Source organism: Impatiens glandulifera, chromosome 4, assembly GCF_907164915.1.
Source record: "Impatiens glandulifera chromosome 4, dImpGla2.1, whole genome shotgun sequence".
Classification (NCBI taxonomy): domain Eukaryota; kingdom Viridiplantae; phylum Streptophyta; class Magnoliopsida; order Ericales; family Balsaminaceae; genus Impatiens; species Impatiens glandulifera.
Window position 1 is genome coordinate 40,008,192 of NC_061865.1, and position 20,923 is coordinate 40,029,114.

The 20,923-nt window shown below is 30.4% G+C and overlaps 1 protein-coding gene across 1 annotated transcript; it reads right to left on the reverse strand.

Moving 5' to 3' along the window:
* Positions 1-211: 211 nt before the first annotated feature.
* LOC124933518 (ABC transporter C family member 8) lies at positions 212-8,447 on the reverse strand. Its single transcript, XM_047473933.1, has 12 exons — positions 8,320-8,447; positions 4,261-6,236; positions 3,856-4,176; positions 3,698-3,784; positions 3,004-3,609; positions 2,770-2,934; positions 2,397-2,691; positions 2,098-2,312; positions 1,577-1,882; positions 1,441-1,504; positions 700-939; positions 212-529 (listed from the first exon to the last, which is right to left on the reverse strand). Exons 1-12 carry the CDS (start codon positions 8,327-8,329, stop codon positions 405-407), a joined length of 4,410 nt encoding a protein of 1,469 aa, XP_047329889.1. The 5' UTR covers positions 8,330-8,447; the 3' UTR covers positions 212-404.
* Between the last annotated feature and the right edge of the window lie 12,476 nt (positions 8,448-20,923).

Sequence of the window (20,923 nt, forward strand, 5' to 3'; positions counted from 1 at the left end):
GTCCATTTGGCTCACATTTATAAGAAAACCCTATTTCCTGTGATTGTGATTTATTAATTTGGTAAATAACAATCTCCCAAACTTAAACAACACCACCTTAATTTATTGCATTCTATTCATAGTTTTAGTCTTGTCTCATCCCTGTTCCGATCACCTTATAAACATATGTTATATACATAGACAAAGCAAATGGTACACCACAAGCTAAACTCAAAAGGTCCCAACAAAGTAAACACTTTCATTATTCTAACACAAGTTAAGAGTGCATATTTATCAATGTGGGATATCATAGGAATGGTGCCTTAGACTTACACAGGTGACTACATTCGGGACTCACTCTTCAGCCAAAGTTTCCAACCGAAGAACCTACTTCGAACCCATTATCAGCATCATGAAAAGACATGTTAATGCATTGAAAGACCTAGCCTGGAGTTCCCTCTACAACTTGACCAATATTCATCTACAAGCTTTGCGAAGTAGGAGTCGGTTTCCATAAGTTTAGAAGGCTCATCGTATTCTACAAGCTTCCCTGCAAAACCGTCACAATAAGGGGGATGAGATGACAAAGCAAAAGCATTAGCGCAAAGTGGTTTGAGAAAATATAATTGTTTATGCTAAGTTTCACAATAGGTGAATATAAACTAGACAATTACAAACACTTGTGACATTTACAAATTTTCTATAGATATTGATGCTTACCAAAAGAGAGGACCATGACCTTGTCACTGTCGACAATAGTTGGGACTCTATGAGCGATGGTAATCACAGTACATTTCGAGAACTCTTGTCGAATAATCCTTTGTATAATGGAATCAGTGACCGAGTCTATAGATGCAGTTGCTTCGTCAAGGACAAGAATTTGGTTTCGCTTGAGAAGGACTCGTCCTAGACACAAGAGCTGGCGCTGCCCCGCACTCCAATTCTCACCATCATCTCTCACTGTCAAAACATAAATCCATCTGAATGCTTACATTTGCTTCTTTTTTTGGGAGGATATTTTAACTATGAGCTTCACCATTTTTTGGGGGAAAAGGAAGATTACATTTGATGAAAAATTTGTTTGTTCCTAGTTATTTGGATTACAAAAGAAAAGGAATGGATGAAGAATTAGTACCCGGATAAGAAGGGTTAGACTGAATTCTTAAATTTAATATTTAATAATAAAGCAAGAATATTTTAGAATTTTAATTGATGCGATGAGATTATTTGGAATAAATCTTCATCCAACAAGGCCTACGTGACATAGAAAATTATTTGCTTTTTCAACTTGTGTCACTCATTTTATTTCTTGTACTTTAAGAAATGACTCGTCTTCTTCATAACTACCCTAAGTTCTTAAGTTATCTATACACAATTACATTAACGAAGTTAACTAAGAAATGAGATAAAGCAAAACGAGCTTTTGATGCAAGTTTAAACTTTCCAAAATTATTAGATCACCTGAAGAATCTAGCAAATTAGGTAGGCTGTTGATGAAGGTGTTTAGCTGGCATTTCTTCAAGGCCTAAACAAAGAAAGATACTCATAAATATGATATAAGCTTTAAGATGTGGGTGGGAGATCTATTACTACACACCTCCCATATTTCATCGTCTGAGTAAAGGCCTAACGGATCGATATTTGATCTGATACTCCCATTGAAGAGTGTCGGTTCTTGAGGGATAATGCTGAGTTTCATTCTCAAGTCCTTAAGGCCAATTGAGCATATGTCAAGTCCATCTATAAGTATCCTCCCACTCTCTGCCTCGACCAACCGAAATAACGCACTTACGAGTGTAGTTTTACCACTTCCTGTCCTTCCAGCAACTCCTACTCGAGTCCCTCCAATAAATGTGCAAGTGATCCCATGTAGAACCAGTGGGGCATTTGGCCGATATCGAATCTAAACAAATATAAGAAGTGTTTGTAACATTTTAGTAGGTCAGGGTTATTAGTTAGGGCTCTAATTAGTGAAATATCCTTAAGTTTATTATAGGCTTAGGCAATCCTTCCTCATCTTTTCTTCCATTCTCCTCTCATCTTCTTCAATCTACTATTAACTATTACAAATTCCTAACCCTAGATATAAAAAATGTGACAACAAAATTGTAGCCATACCTTAAGGCACTCGAAATCTATCCTCCCTTCAAAAGGCCATGAATTAGGTGGTCTACTGTTCTCTAGAATTGCGGGAGGCTCAGATGGTAACTGCATGAATTGTTTGATTCTCTCAACAGAGATCATATAATTGGCTAGGCTGCAATACCATCTTGTCAAGAATACTTGTGTCATTGATAAACCAAGAGCATAAGATAATGATAGTCCTACGAGTCCTGCAGAAAAGAAATCATCAAGTTATGAGTTATGACCTCGATATTTGTCTAAAATCTTACGAAAATTGAACTTGGTTTTGAAACCTGGTGCCAAATAGCCTTTGGGAAGTAAAACAAGGAGGAATGCCCCAACAAACAAGGTTAAGTTCTGGAATGCTTCCACTCTTAGAGTTAACCATTCCAAAGCTGTACTGTTGTAAAAGAAAATTTTTGCATCTGAATCAACGAGCTTCAAGAAGTTTTCGGAGAATCTCTTAGCTGTGTTGAATGCTCTTATGGTCACTACACCAAGTGATGTCTCTGAAGCATAGTTCATAACAGGAGCTTTTGTTGTTCCGTTAATTCTCATTAGTTCTCTTGAAGAGGCATGATAGTATCCCTTCAATTTAAAAAAGAGCATCCATCATAAATTACTACAGAGAATCCTAAAAAAAACATTTGAGGGTTGAAGATTTACTTGAACATATAGGGTAGCAATTGCAGCAAAGAAAGCCACAATGAGAATAGGCCAAGTTACATACGCCATGATGGCGATGATTACTATTAATTCAATAAAGCCACAAACAGCAAAGGCAAATGCAAACGGTATGTCGAAATCTAACACACCTAAATCCGATGAGGCCTGCAAAAAAAAGGATTGGATTTGCTCATTATTTAACAAAATAAATAAAAAACAGTTTAATGCACTTACTCGGGTTAAAATCCTCCCAACTGGCGTAGAATCAAAGAATAGCATAGGGGCTTTGAATATAGAATTTATGAATCCCAAGAAGAAGAATTTAGAAGCTTTTAATCCTAGAAGATTAGCATAAAAAGATCTCATATAGATAAAAATTATGCCAATCGTCGAGATGACAGCATAAACTCCAACTAAGACATTCCCAGTGATGTTAGGAACTTGTATGGCAAATGCTAACCAATAACTCGCAGCTGCCTGAAGTACTGTGAAAGTGAATTGTGCAATTATGGATAAAGAAGCAAATAGTGTCCCGTTTGAGATGAGGATGTAATCTGAGAACGGTTTCCATCCCAAGTCCCCAACTTCTTTCTCTTCTTCTTTTGTTAGCTGAGCCATTGGAATAATTTTAGAAGAAATCTCTTCATCATTATTTCCTTTTATAACAGAACACCCATTAACCTCTTCAACTTCACCATTGCTTATTTTCATAGTTTCAGTTGAAAATTCCAAGACATTAACTGCATCCTTATGAGCATTAACAAGCTGTTCAAAAGTTACACTGTTCTTCAGAAGGTTGTCATAACTTCCTGATTGAGTTATTTTACCACCTTCTACAACCTATCAATCAACAATAACAAAAGTATACTAAATATTATTTTAATTGATCATAAGAAAACAAAAACAACTTGGGTTTTATCACATTTACCATAATTTGATCGACACTCGACAAAATTTCTACTTGATGAGTCACTAGAACGACGGTTTTCTTCTCCAATGCTGTCATAACACAGTCCTGCAATTACATTATCAGAGATTGGTACTCAATATTAAGTAAATAAACGAACAACCAATCCATCGCCTTACATTGAAAAGAATAGCGGCAGTATGAGCATCAACTGCGCTAAAAGGATCATCGAGGAGATAGATATCAGCATCATTGTACACTGCTCGGGCAAGTTGTATTCTCTGTTTTTGGCCTCCACTTAGATTAAGACCTCTCTGTCCTATCTCAGTAAGATCACCATGGCTAAAACTATTTATGTCTTCTGTCAAAGCACAAGATCTTATAACATTCTCATATTTTCCCTTCTCCATTTCCTTTCCATATAGTATATTATCACGAATCGTTCCACTTTGAATCCAAGAAGCTTGAGAAACATAAGCAATTGATCCGAATAATTTCACCTGTTAAAAAGCACAAGAATATTACTAAAAAGAAGGACAAGTTGACTTAAGAAACCATTTTTTTGTTACAACTAACTAACTTACCTCCCCGCAAATTTTGGGTATTTCTCCAAGTATTGCATATAAAAGAGACGATTTCCCAGACGCAACTTGGCCACAAATTGCAACCTTTTGTCCAAAATGTACTTTCATATGCAAATCAATCAAAGTAGGAGATGAAAATTCAAGATCCCAACTGAAATTTCCATTTTGAATTTCAATACAAGTACTTGTACTACTAGGTGGTCTAACTTTTAACATTCTCTCGTTCTCTATCTCGTGATCCAACAAGAAAGATTGAATTCGATCTAACGATACTTTCACCTGGATGATCGAAGAAAGGATTTCGGGGATAAGTCTAACAGGTTCTTGAATTCCCTTCAAAATTGCCAAAACAGTGAAGACAGTTCCGGCATCCAAGGTAGCACTTTTGAAAACAATGCATCCAAAGAAGATGGCCGTAGAAACTATAGTGGGAGACATCCAGAACAAGATAGTGCAATAAGTCTTCTTATGTTGCGATTGTTCCAACCACTTAAACTCTTCATCGCGAAAGGATTGAATCACGTTCTTGAAATTATCCTCCCACGACTGCAACTTGATGACCTTCATACTGTTCAAGATTTCAGAAGTAGCTCTAAGCCTCTTATCTTGTGCTACCATGAATTCAAACTGATATTTCTTTAGAAGTTTCGCGAAAGGCATATTTAGAATACCGCATACAGCGAGAGGGACTAAGCCAGGTAAAGTGCCAATACCCACAATCCAGAACAAGAGTATCATTGAAAGAAATAGTTGTAAAATCGAACTCCACGCTAAATGAAGCCAAACTGGAAATTCCCCCATTCTGTAAGCATCAACAGCAATGTAGTTCACTATCTCACCAGATGAATGTCTTTTTCGTCCCAAGCTTGATAACTTGAGCTGTTTTTGGTAAACTCCTACCATCAAAGCCGATCTAATCTGCATCCCTATTCTCCTCGAAGTGAAATAGAAATGTCTTTGGGAGATCGATTCAACTACTTTCACTATTACTAAGTAACCCACCAGGTAAAACCCTTTAGTAGTACTCTCAATATCATTGCTTGCATAATTCACAAATGCATAAAGAAGCAACGGGGCCATTATGATGGATATCGTCCTAAGAAATATGTAAATTCCAGCAAGCACCATTTGTTTCACATGTAAATTTGCCAATGACCAAAAAATAATGTTAGAGTAACTATTTTCCTTATGCAAAAGCACATTCCAAGCTTCTTTGAACCTCTCATATGCAGAACCGGCCTCATCTTCATGGACTAGGTTTGGAATGTCATCAAGTTCTAATATCTTTGAATAACCCAATCGAAGCAAATCATTCGCCCAAGCAAATGTTAATTTACTATAGAAACTTGCAGAGCCGATTTCTGAACAATCCTTTTGAATCCCCTCATTGATCAATGGCTCTGATAAGCTGGCTTCTTCTTCGCTGTTGTTTCGACAAAAGAGCTGAACAAAGCTCCTTACAGCACAACAGAAGAGTAAGAAGCTTACAAACCATTCTGCAACCTGAATGATCTGAATGTCGCCTTGAATGACTAGAATCTCTATTTGTAAGGCTGAAAGCATTAGGAAGAACAAAACCCACCAAATAGAAACGAAGATTTTGATCCATTTAGACCTCTGAATAAGCAATGAAATAGATAAACAACACCAAATCAATGCTCTGAGAAAGTACAACAAAACCCAGTTATTAAACCCTTTGTCATGATCAAGAGCTATTATCAAATTCTTTATCCCGACACCAATATAAGCAATGCTAGTGAAACCGCAGCATATAGATGCAACTACACTCGTGAAATGCTTTCTGTAGAATTCTCCTGAAGAAGAAGCATGATTCCTCCGTGGAGAACTAACGAAGAAGATGGAGATAATGAAGAAGAGAGTAAGAGCAATAACCGACAATAAGTTTAGTCCGTCTACAATTGCTCTTTGACTGCAAATTGATCTCAAATCAAATCTCTCACAAACCCAGGAATTCCCTGCAAATAAGTAAATTCAAAATAAAGACACTTTATACAACATATTATTTGGGAAATTTGAATGATCCTAAAGCCTTTAAATGTTTAGAGCTGCCTACTTAAAAAATTTTTGAAGAAATTATTCTGTCCTCGCGTAACACGAAAGGGAGGATCGTCACGTGAATGAAATGTATGTGAAAAGTTCAGAATGATCGTGTTCTTTGCGTGACAATCGTACTCTTCGCGTAACGATCGTGCCCCTTCGCGTTACGCGCGAGAGGTAATTTCATAGGCTTTCCTTTCGCGTGACGATTCTCCCTTATGCGAAGAGAGTAATTTCGTAAAAAAATAAAATAAACAATAGCGCAATTTAATTTATGCTGCATTTTTAGGGTCATTTGGTCAAATTTCCCTATTATTTAATGTTTTAGTTAAGAATCATATTTGTTTTTTTTATAAAGAATTAATTTCAAACTCAAAAAGAATATATCAATCATACAAAAGTTAAAGTAAAAAATTAAGACTAAAACAGTCATTATTGTAAGTTAAAGTGATAACATGATTATGGTATGAAATAAATTATATTATTAAATTAGATAATGACTATTGAGGAGTGAATATATTATCTTCCAAAATTAATACTAATTATACTGAACTTCCAAATGTTAGAGTTGTTTTTATAAATAAATTGTACTTTCATCTTTATCACTATTTTTTATGAAAATATCACTAATCTTTCAAATATTAAAAATTAAAAATATATGATGATATTGGATAAGTTTGAAAAGACTTTTGAGTTTAAAGTTTGATGTAAGTTTAATTAAAAACTTTGAAATAATTTTTAGATATACTTTTAGTTATGTTAGGTATAAAGAGTGTAGCAGATTAGATAAAAATAATTTTGTAATTTATATATTTATATATATTGTTTATTTTATGGATTATTTTTTTTATTATAAAAATATTTAATGCTATTTTTTATTTGATTGATTTTATTAAATTTTAAAAAATTGAAAAAGAAATAAATCAATCAAATTAAACATAAAATAAATTAGAACAAATATTTAATTATTTAAATATTTTAAAAAAATGTGAATATTAGACACGTTTTGAAAAATTAAAAGAATTAACAAAATTAAAAATGTTATAATTTCACGTAGAGGACACGATACACAATTTGACAAGAGAGGATCTGATTTGGACTTTGCATGTGATTGTCATTATGACACAATAGTGTTTGTACATTTTGAGTCAGATTTTCATAATGTTTATTTTTTCACATGTGTATATTTTTTTTGTTTTATAATGCATAAAGAAGATAATGGAGTAGATTCTTTAATGGATATTTTTCACCATCAAATAAAATCAAGAGAATTACTTAAAAGGAGTTAAAACTGAAAAAAAAATGTGGTTAAATATTACCTACTTTTAAAATAAAGTTTTACACATACACTTTACTTTAATATGTTTGGGTATGTAGAGAAGAGGTTGGTTTTCATTATCTAATATAACATATTTATCTCATCTACCCTAAGAAAAGAATAGAAAGGCTCCGAATTAATTATGAATTGATGTATGTGCATTAATGTTTTACAATATAGTTGAAGACAAATATTTTTTAATTGAAAATATTATGTTTACTTTATAATTAGAGGGCCGAAATAAAAATATATACATATTTAATTCGGTTTTGTTAGGTTTGAATTTTCTAAATAATTTTAGATAATCAAATATCATTTAATTTTGTTCTTTAATTTATTTAAAAAAAATACTAAAATAAAATTTATTTATTAATATTAATTTTATTATTATTATATATTAATAACTTAATTTTTTATTATTAAAAATATCCTATTTGCTCAAAATCAACCATAATCATTTTTTTTAAATAATTCATAAGTTATGTAAAAAATTATCTACTTAAATGAATAGTTTATCCACACAAGTAAATATGATGTTTATCTTTCAATTATATATATATATATATATATATATATATATATATATATTTTAATGTGAGAGAGATAATGAAAGAGAAAAAGAAGAGAAAGAAGACAAAATGAAATTTCTTGAAACTAAGAGTGAAAATGAGAGCTTTACTTACATGGAGCCATTGAAGTTGTCTTGATCAGTAGAAACACAACAGGATGATGAAGATCAACTCCTTATGGAAGAAAGACAATAAGTATTAGGCTCAAGATGGAGAGAGAGAGTCAAACCAATTATTTCCTCAAGAGAGAGATAGTCAAGTGTAGACCAATTTTATATATATATATATAAAGGTGCCGTTTGATTCTGCTTATAATTAAGCTTGAGTTTATTGATATAAGGTCTTGTTCGGATTAGGGTTTTAAAAAAAATTAGAGTGAGAAAATAATAGTGATTATGATGATTTTGAGAAAGTAGTGATTATTTTTTATGAAATGACTTAATATATATTGATATATATAAATAAAATAAAATAATTTTTAAAAAAATATATTTTAATATTTTAGTTAATAAAATAAGTTATATAATTATTAAGTAATTAATTAAAAAACTTATTTTTGTCTAATTTTAAAAAACTGAAGACAACACACCACCTACTCAATTTATAATTTAATGTTTATTTTTCTCACATCATTTATTTTAATATTTTTTTATTTATTCACTCTTCTCATATTATTATTTATTATTATTTTTTTTATTTTAATTTTAATTTTTTTAATTTTATTTAATTTTATTTAATCATTAAATAATTATATATATATATATATTTATTAAATTATTATTTATATAAAATATTATAATAATATTATAACATAAATTTAAACATATATTTCTCTTCTACTTATTTAAAAAAAACTTTAACTCTATTTATTATTTAAAATAATATAATATTAAATGTATAAATGATTAATTATATATTTTAAAATAAATCAAAACAAAATATTAGCAGACAAAAAGATAAAAGAAGTATGCTTTCACAATATTAATAAAGAGATTAACAATATTATAGATTAAATTTTTATAATGAACATAACTTTTTGTTTAAATATATATATTTTTATTTTATTTTAACTAAAATTATATATTAATAAAAAATTATAAAAATTAATATATTAATATAATTTATTTTAAAAAAAAAATATTTTTTTAATTTTTTAATTTAATAATTTTTTAATATTTAAAATTAAGTTAATAATATATATTATTATTATTACAAATATAAAAATAAATAAATTGACTTATAAGCTGAATCAAAATTACCAACAATCAAAATAAATTAAGTACATTCTGAGAATAAACCGAATAAGTTAGATCTTGTTTAGATTTGGGTTTTCCAAATAACCCAACAAATTCAAATATCACTCTATTCCCTTTCTTATCTATTAAATCAATCAACTTATTAACTAAATTACTAAAATATTTATCTATTTTAAATAATAATTATTTATTTTATTTATATATATCAATACCTTTAAATATTTTTACTAAAAAAACATTACCATCTTTTCAAAATCATCACCAATAATCATATTTCTCTCTCTCCAAATTATTTAAATAACGTGGACCGAACAGGCCTTAATATGAATCAAACTTACCTTTAGGTTGGGTTTAGCTTATTTAAATAAAGTTTGTTTTATTTAAATAATGTCAATAGACTTTATTTAAATAATGTCAATAGACTATTATTGTGAAGATCTGATTTTTGTTTTAAGATTTCAAATTATTAAAATATAATGATAAAATATTTTTTTTTTATTTTAATTAATAAATTAAGTAAGGTAATTAATAAAAGAATGAATGAGGTAACCCACTAAGGTAGTTCAATGATAATAGTCGACTCAATAGAGTAAAAGATTAAGAGTTCGATTTCTTCTGGAGACCATGACAGGTGTCATTTTAGCTCTCCTAAAAAAAATTAATAATAATAATACATGAGGTGATATTTTATTAACATTTGACCATTTTTTAAACCCAAACAAACAAGGTGTATTAATTATTAACTAGTATTGGCAGTTCCTGATAAAGACGTTTCCATATTTTAATCTCCATGCAAAGCATTCACCACAAGAATTACATTGGATCTATACATTAGCTATTTTAAAAATCAGTCATTTATTAGTCACGTTTGGCCGACTACTCTGATGATGATAAGATCTTGACAAGAAAATTTAATGTTTGTATCGATCAAATCAATTAATTTGTCAAGGAAAACTAAATACTATAAAATATCATACTAAGTGGATATCATCATTAGAAAAAACTATAAAGCCAAACTCTAGTCAAAAGTGTTAGAATTCTTTAGATTCGTATCCAAATTATTATTTGTAAAAGATGGGATTATTTTATATGAATTTTAGTGCCTTTCTAAAATTAAATAGTGTCTAATTTTGTTGGGTAAAATACATCTAAGATTAGGTGTTGCGTTGAAGATGATGTTTAAGAGAAACACAATGATGAGATGGTCAAGATAAGCAATTGTTGAAGATAATTTATTCCATAATCTCGTTCTTACATTTCGATAATATTTTTAATATTTTCTAGAATTACTAAATTGATTTAGTCTTAAATATATTTAGTATTAAAATAGACTTAAATGTATGTTTTACTCTATTATCTTAAAATTAAGGATGTGCTTTCGTATGAATCCTTTAGTCACCTTCGATCTTAGAACAAACTTAAAATTTATTATGTATTTAGTATCTTTTGCACAATCTATTTTTTTTTGTTAATGTTATTGGTTTGTGTATTAATCTTTTGATCCCGATCTAATTATAGACGAATCAAATGCACTTTTTTTTTATTTCTTTGTGCAAACATTATTTATTGTTTTTGTTTTGTTGGTGCTATGATTTATATATTGACCTTTCTATCATGATTCAAATACACATGAATAGTTTGAACTTTTTATGTATTTAGTATCTTTTGCCAATCTAAGGATTTTATTTTGTTAATATTATTGGGTTGTGTATTAATCTTTTGATCATAATCTAATGATAGACGAAAATTAAATGCACTTTTTTTTTTTATTTCTTTGTTCAAACATTAAGTTTTTTTTTTGTTGCTATGATTTATATATTGACGTTTCTATCATGATTCAAATACACATGAATAGTTTGAACTTCTTATGTATTTGTACAAATATTAAGTTCTTAACTAAGGTGGTGTGATCCTACTATTTTAATTAGATAGAGAATAGTCACAATATTTTTAATAAATAATTTGTATACTGATTTTTAAAATTCACACTAAATTTTTTATAGTGATTAATCCTATGATATATAATTAATTAGAATAAATATTAAATCATGTTTCTTAATCTATCTATATGAATTAAGACAATGAAAATATTCGATATTTTATTGATGAGGTTGTTAAATAAACTAAGAAGATTCTCGTGCAATATAAACAAATGAAAAATAAAATAAAATAAATTTAATAAAAATAATAATAACAATATGTATTCAATGTTTAAAATTTTTATAATCACGAATAATATATTAAAATAAAAAATAAAACATTCTCATTCCATATTTTATTTATTTCGGTAAAACAACTTAACTTCTCATATATCTAATCATATATTTTTTCTCAATGAATCTTTCATCTCGTCACCTTACACTTTCACTTTGATTAATCAAATATTTAATTCATTTTTTTTAACATTTAGCATCGTGACCTCACACTTTAGTCAATCAAATATTTGATTCATATTTTTTAGTCACTTTCAATTGATATCGATCTATTGTCCCTCGACAAACCATATACCAATAACACTTGGTTAAAAGGTTGTACTTGTCTTGTTAAGTTTCAAGTTCGATACTACATATAACATTTTTATTTTTAACCTTTATAAGTTTATGTGCGGGTCAACCCACAATCCGACCCAAGTATCCATTTACTCTAACACATATATCCAAATTAATCAAAGTTCTCGACCCGGCAATCCGAGCACTTTGAAATTAAACACATTATATATATTAGTTAGTTAAAAAAGTTGAACTTATATTATTAAAATGTCCCGTATTAATCAAATATGGTGTCGAATTTAAAATATAAAGTTTTATAAGTTTAGTTGATTAAAGGGTTATACATGTTTTGTTAGGTTGTAAGTTCGAAACATATATATATATAACATTTTTATTTTTATTTTTAACCATTTTAAGTTTATGGATGGTCAACATAATCTGACCCCATGTATCAATTTACTCTCATATATATATATATATATATATATATATATATCCAAATTAACCAAAGTTCTCGACCCGACAATCCGGACAATTTAAATTAAGCATCATTATATATATATATATATAAGTTAAAAAGTTTAACTTATATTGTTAAAATGTCCCACGTTCATCAAATATAGTGTTGAATTTAAAATATAAAATCTTATTAGCCTAGTTAGTTAAAGGGTTGTACTCGTTTTTATTAGGTTTCAAGTTCAAAATATACATATAACATTTTTAATTTTAACCGTTTTAAGTTTATGAGCGGGTCAACCCATAATCCGAACCAAATATAATATTAATCTCACATATATATATATATATAATATATATATATATATATATATATATATATATATATATATATATATATCCAAATTAACCACAGTTCTCGATCCGGCAATTTGAACACTTTAAAATTAAACATCATTATATATATAGATTAATTAGTTAAAAAATTAATTTATATTGTTAAAATATCCCGCGTTCATTAAATTTGGTGTTGAATTTAAAATATAAAGTTTTATTAGCCTAGTTAGTTAAAGGGTTATACTTGTTTTGTTAGGTTGCAAGTGCAAAACATACATATAGAATTTTCAATTTTATTTTTAATCATTTTAAGTTTATGGGCGGGTCAACTCACTATCCAACCCAAATATCTATTTACTCTCACATATATATCCAAATTAACTACAACTCTCGACCTAACAATCCAGACACTTTGAAATTAAGCATCATTATATATATATATTAGTTAGTTAAAAAGTTGAACTTATTTTGTTAAAATATCTCGCGTTTATCAAATATGGTGTTGAATTTCAAAATAAAGTCTTATTAACCTAGTTGGTTAAAGGGTTGTACATATTTTATTAGGTTATAAGTTTAAAACATACATATAGCATTTTTAAATTTTAGTTTTAACCATTTTAAGTTTATGGGCGGGTCAACCCACAATTCGACCCAAGTATCCAATTACTTTAATATATATATTCAAATTAAACACACCTCATGACCCGACAATTCAGACACTTAGAAATTAAGCATCATTATATATCCAAATTAACCACAATTCTCGACTTGACAATCCGAACATTTTGAAATTAAGCATCATTATATATATATATTATTGACTAAGCCAAATACCAATCACATTCACACCCGGTATTAGAGATAGGGGTTAGGGTTTATAATTGGAGTTTCAGATTGGGTTGGAGGATATGAGTTTTCTTCACCAATAACTTCTTAAAAAAAAGCTACGGGTGAGAAGAGTTGCTTATTTAGGCAGGAAGATTAATTAATTTGAACTTTCTTTCTCAACTCGTGGTTCCTCTCTACTAAATTGCTAGTTAGTCAATTACCAGTTCCTTGGATTTGGTGGGTAGAGAGTGTGGGAAAAGTCTTCCTCTAAGGCCTTAGGTTTCTACTTCTTCAGGAGTGAGTCTTTAGGCCAGCAACTTTGCCCTATTGGAGGAAGGAGAAAGCCTCTGCCACCTCTAGAGAAGAAGCCAAGGTGGAGAAGAAGCCGTTGTGCTGCTGCTGAGAAGACAAAGCAGTCCTGCCGCTCGCGTTTGTCACTGGAGAAGGAGTTGCCACCACTGCGTCGCTGGAGGAGAAGAAGAGAAGTTGCCGCCAATCTGTTTATTGTAGCCCCAATCCACCACCTTCGCTGAATTCCGCCGCCTGCTTCTAGGGTTTTCTGTCTAAACTCGACTCGATCAAGTTCAGCACAATCCAGGAAACTGTTTCGAGCTTGGATTTCGAAGAAAAAAAATCCTAAGTGGGGTGGGTAAGTCGAAACTTTATTTGAGTTTCGTGAGGTATAATGACTTGAACCCTCCTATTAATTTCTGCCATATTGATTGTTGATTTCTTTAGTTGGTTTGATAACATGTTTGATGTTAATCAATATGGTATGGTTCCGTTTGACGGAAAAACTAATTTTTGCATTGGAAACAAAAAATGAAAAGTGTTTTAATTTAGAAAAAAAATGTTTTAAAGTTGTTAGTCAGGTTTATGATGTTGTTCATATCATTGAGAAAAAGAGTGAAATGAATGAAAATGCATGCGCCTCTATATACTTGAACTTATCTGATTATGTGATGAGAAAAATTGGTAATTTGGAGTGTGCAAAAACATTATAAGATAAATTGTCTGAACTTTATACTGAAACTTATCTGCGTAATAAAATGTTCTTACTTAATTTTTTTTTCAAATTTAGATTGGATATGTCCAAGGACATTGAAGATAATCTAGATGTTTTCACTAAACGTATTTCTGAAATTAAGTTGTGTGGTGATAAGAACATTGATGAGTATGCCCCTATTGTCTTGTTGAATGTTATTCCTAATTCTTTTAATGATGTGAAGTCCGTCATTAAGTATGGTAGAGATAGTGTCACTCTTGATATTATTCTCAATGGTATTAAGAGTAAGGAGCTAGATTTGAGACACTCTAGGAGGGGTAAACAGTATAGTGGAGAAGTTATGCATGTGAAAGGTAGACCTGAGGGTATGACAATTGCCCAAAAGAATGTCAGTAATGGGAATTCTTGTAAGAAATGTTATCCTATTAGTAAAGGTCTATCTAAGTCTAGGTCTAGTGCTAGAAAGTGTTATAATTGTCATGAGTCTGGTCATTTTATCAAGGACTGTCCTAAGCCTAAGAGAAATTAACATGTTGAAAATACTAACGTGTCTGTTTGTGAGGACAATATGGGTGATATTTTTATGATTAATAATCTATGTGATTATACTAGCTTGAACTCTGTGTTATCTGATTCTTTGTGCAAATCTGATTGGCTACCTGACTTTAGTTGTGCTAAAATATTTGCTCTTGTTGTCAAATTCACTACTGTTAGAATCATGCTTGCTTTAGTTACTCACTTTGATTGAGAATTGAAGCAAATTGATGTTATTACTGCTTTCTTACATGGTGAACTTGATAAAAATGTTTATATGCATCAACTTGAGGGTTTGTTGACCTCAAGTTGTCTGATCGTATTTGTTTGTTAAAAAAGCTTGTATGATTTAAAACAATCTCCTAGGCAATGGAATATCAAGTTTGACAAGTGCATGCAATCTTTGATGTTTAAAAGAAGTTCTTCTGATCATTGCCTTTACTTAAAGAATATAGACATTGTGCCTCTATTTCTTTTGCTGTATGTGGATGACATGTTAATTGTGAACCCATGTCTGAAGTTTGTTGTGCATGGGCAAAAATCGCTTTGTGAAAATTTTGACATGAAAGACTTAAGTGATTCTAATAAGATTTTGGGCATGAATATCATTAGAGATAGATCAAATATTTTACTTGTGTTGAATCAAAGTGCATATATTGCTAAAATTTTGAATAAATTTTCTATGTTTGATGCTAAATCTGTGAATGTGCCTCTTGCTTTCCATTTTGTGTTAAGTAAGGATCAGTCTCCTCAGACTAAAACTAAAATAACTAAAATGAAGAATGTGCCTTATTCCAATGCTATAATATCTGTTATGTATCTCATGATTAACACCAGGTCTGATATTGCATATGTAGTTAGTTGCTTGAGTAAATTTATGTCTAACCTTGGTATGTCTCATTGGAATGCTTTGAAATAGCTTTTGAGATATCTAAAAACCACTATTGATGTTGGCTTGACTTTCTCTAAGTGTTCTGTAGGTACTAAGTTGGTTGGTTATGTGAATTCTAATTAAATAATAGGAATAATAGAAAGTCTACTACTTTCTATGTGTTTACTTTGTGTGGCTCTTGCATAAGTTGGAAGTCTCAACTTCAACCCATTGTTGCTTTATCTACTACATAATCGGACTATGTAGCTGTCACTAAAGCTTTTAAGGAAGCAATTTAGCTTAGGGTTGTTTTGTCTGAAATTGGTTTTCTTGACAAAAATGTGGTTGTGTTTTCTAATAGTCAATATGCTATTCAATTGTGTAAAAATCATGTTTTTCATGATAGAATTAAACACATTGATGTTAGGTTCCATTACATTCGAAATATTGTTAAAAAGGGCATTGTTAAGTTGGAGAAAATTCATTCGAAATTTAATCCTGCTGATATGGGTACTAAGTGTTTGCCTGCTAAAAAAATTATTTCATATCAAAGAATTTGAAACTTTGACTTAGGGTAAGTTCATTGAGTTTCGTCCTTTGTGGACATGGCATGCTTTGTGATCTTGCCTTCAATTTTTGCGATTTTTGCATGCTTTGTGCTCTTGCGTTTGATCTTTATGATTTTTTGGTATGCTTGGTGCTCTTGCCCCCGATCTTTGTGACATTTGTTTACCTTGGGTATTCTATTTGTTTCCTCGTTGGTAATAAATTGGCGATGATGTGTCTTGCAATTCTGTGATTGTGTTTTGCACTACTTTGGGCCTAAGGTGGAGATTGTTGGGTATTGGTTGACCCAACATTGTAGCACAATCTCTAGTAACCTACTTTCTAAACTTGACTTAATAAGAAAAAATGGATACTACTCTCTTGGTGAGAGGGGTAGGTCAAGCTCCTTCTAGTGTTTGGAGACTAGTGAAAGGGTTGCCTCCTTGGGACATGTTTTAGTGCTTCGAAATCGATAAACAAGAGTGACTGAGCCAAATTTCAATCACATCCACCCCAACACAAATATTCATTTAATAAAAAAATATACATTATAAATATTTATATTAACTAAAAAAAGGGAATTAAATAAGAACATGCATGTAGTGACAATTCACAACTATAAATGTGATGAGTTTAGACATAAGAGCATTTATTACAAAAGTTGAATATGGTAAAATTTTAGAAGCACGATAATTAATTACTTAATTACAAAACAAACTAACAAACAAATGGAAGGACAATAATTAATTGCTTACAAAATAAACTAACAAACAAAATGCAATTACCCATTGTCATGTCTATATAATAATAATGGAGAAAACATTTAAAAAAACATAAGCCCTTAAATTAGTGCCCAAGTTTTGATATATGTCCATAGTTTAAGTTTCTATTTATATAAGGTCTAAAGTTTATGCTCATTCATTAGTTTAAATGATAAAAATATTAAACAATATATTAATTCTATTTTTATTTTGCCCGAAAGACTTTGGGGGGTCTTTATTTGCTTAAGTTTGTTTTAGTTTTGTGTTAAGATAATTAATTATGATTCATTGTTATTTTCACCATCCTAGAATTTATGAAGGATTGAAATGATAAATTTAATCAAATTAATTTATAAAACTTAAATTAAACTAATGGTTAGTCCTTCGGTTTAAAGAGTAATCACTTAATACAAAATTAAGAATATTTTTACATGCATTGAGAATGAATTTACAATATTATAATTATATTAATATAAAAAGAAATATTTAGATATTTTGTTATGGAAATACAGTTAGGAAAATATCGTGAAAATATATTGGAGACTTTTGGAGTATTCTAGACAATATATTGATATTGATGAGGCTAATTTAAAGTGCAACCGAACACTTTATAAAGACAAGTTTTTGTCTTGAGAACATCGCTTCCTATGAATTGTATGTGAGTTTTAATTATGAGAGAATCACTGTAATACTCCGTAACATTCTTCTTAATAAAGTTGAGAGTCTCTTGTGCTTCGAAAATAGATGTAGGTTTGTTTTGGCCAAACCACTACAATTCTTGCATATGCGTTCCTTAGTTGTTTTCTTTCATTTATGTAATTGTTCAGTGTTGTTGTTGTTCTTGCATCAAGAGAAACTTCATCTCTTGGTAATTCAGAGCCGGCCCCGAGGTTTGGGCTGCCCTAGCCCCAGTAGAAAAAAAGTCGATATATTTTTTGTTAACCTTAGTCAAATTTAAAAAATTGATAAAAAAAATATTCTTGGAGAGGTTTGAATCCCATAACCATATAAAATTTATGTTTGTATGTTTAACCACTAAGTTACAACATTTTACATTTAAAATTACAATAGATTTTAGCAAATACCTTATTATTTTTAACAAGTGGGCTGCCCTAGCCCGAGGGTTTGCCGGGCTTACCCCAGGGCCGACCCTGCTTGGTATCCTAACAATATACACATAATATTATCAGAGATTTTTGTTGGGTTTGATATTTTGGGATACTGGAGAAAATATTTTTGCGTTATGTCCTCTATACCCGTTAATAGTCTCTACTCTATAAAATTTTGGCTTTACTTAGAAAATTGAATTCTTATGTTTTATTTATTCAATTATTTTTCACAATTTAAACATATATTTAAATTTAATATTTTAAATAAATGTTAATACTTTCTATTTATGTCAAAAAATTATGAAAAACGTTAACTGCAAATATCAATTTAAACAAGTTAGATTTAAAAATAAATTCAAATTAACCTTTAATAAAATATTTTAAAAGTCATTTTTATATTTTAATTTTTTTTGAAAATTGTTTAGAGACTTTAAATGTAAAAAAAATGAAAAGCTAAAATGGAAGGCCCTATGCTAAGTTAGAGCGGTCGCCAAGTGGACCGCCGGTTAGCGAGTGCTGGTTTTTGATGCGATCCATACTGTGGTCAACTAGTTTGGGCTTCGGTAAAAGCGGGACGAGACGCGTGCCGATGGACTAAGCAAGGCGCGAGTTGATTCATGCGTTGGAGGGCGGGATTTGGCCGAGTTGAGGCCGTCTTTAACCAATCCGGATCTTCTGCTACCGATTCCCGTGTTCCCCTGTTGCGGATCAATCAAATTGCAGCTTTATTATTATATTAATAAATCAAGCTAGGTAGGAGAGGGGGAAGGGAGAATCCGGAATCCGGATTTCGTCCCGGTTTCACCCCAAACGCCTTTAACGGAATGTCCAGTTAACGTACGAAATTAATATAATATTAATATGCACCAGCGAAGCTAACTTCTCTCCAGGTGCCATGTGAGAAGGAATGGAGAGAAGTGAAATGAGCAAAGCTTACCCCGTCTAGGAGCCCTGACGTTCATGTAAAACCCCCAACCCTCCCATGAAAAGACCGTTTACTTATCATGTAAATACACTTACTCATGTATGTAAATACCAAAATTAACAAAAATATAATATTTCTATTTATTAAATATTAATTAAATTTATTAAAAATAATATGCAACGAAGAAATCTTCGTTTCAATTACTTTATTTTAATTTTTAAATTTTTTATGAAATTTTTATTTACGAGGAGACGCTCAGGAGCGAAGAAATCTTCGCTTCAATTACTTATTTTTATATTTAAAAAAACAGCAAAATTTTATTTACGAGGAGACCCTTTAAAGCGATGCATTCTTCGCTTCAATTATTTTAAACCTGACGTTCATGTAAAACCCCCAACCTACCCGTGAGAAGACAGTTACCTATCATGTAAGTACACTGACTCATGTATGTAATACCAAAATTAACAAGAATTTAATACTTCTATTTATTAAATATTAAATAAATTTATTGGAAATGACATGTAGAGAAGAAATATTCGCTTCAATTACTTATTTTTATATTTAAAATTCTTTATGAAATTTTATTTACGAGAAGACGATTTAGAGTGAACAATTCTTCGCTTCAATTACTTATTTTTATAATTAAAATTTTTTATGAAAATTTTATTTACGAGGAGATGCTCAGGAGCGAAGAATTCTTCGCTCCTGATGTTTTATATGTCACTTGAATCTTGCGAAGAATACTGCGCCCAGGCGCCATGCAATGAATATATTATTTTAGAGCGAATACTCCTTCGCCCAGGTCCAATGGAATGAATAAACGCTTTGAGAGAGAAGATTTATTCGCCCAGACCAAGTGTCATGTAAAATGTAATGAATAGACGCTTTTCGAGAGAATACTTATTCGCCCAGACCAGGTGCCATGTGAAATGGAATGAATAATCGCTTTTCGAGAGAAGACTTGTTCTCCCAAGTTTCATGGAAAGATGCTTTTTAGTGAAGCAGACTTCTCTTTAAGCGTTTATGAGCAATGCATACTTCACTTTGATTAACATCCTTATATACACCCTAATATGATTATTTTCTAAACATTTCCGCCCGATTCATCTCTCTCTCTTCAAGCCTGCCTCCTTTCACGACGATTCGCATCCGGCTCCCCGTCGATCAATCCAGAAGCCAGATCTTCACGTCTCAACAATGGTATGTACACCAATATAGTAAAATTTTCATATTTAGGATTATGAAACCACTAAACATGTTATGGTAACATGGGATGTCGTTATCTCATTAATATTTAGGAAACCCTACTCCCAAAATGTCACGTTCAATGAAAATATGTCGTATTTAGGAAAACGTACATAGGGTTAGGGTATTGTATATTATTTCCACGAAACCCTAGTATTCACTAACAAAGACTGTTTTTTTCATGTGCAGGCAACCAACAACGCATTCGTCCAAAACACTTTTGGCAAAGACTGGATTTTATGCCCAAATCAATTAACAAGTGAAGATATAGTACTATTCTTGACATATATCCATTTTGTTCATATTGTGTAAGTTTTCATCATGTTTGTCTGAGATAATATTATTGTTCTTACACA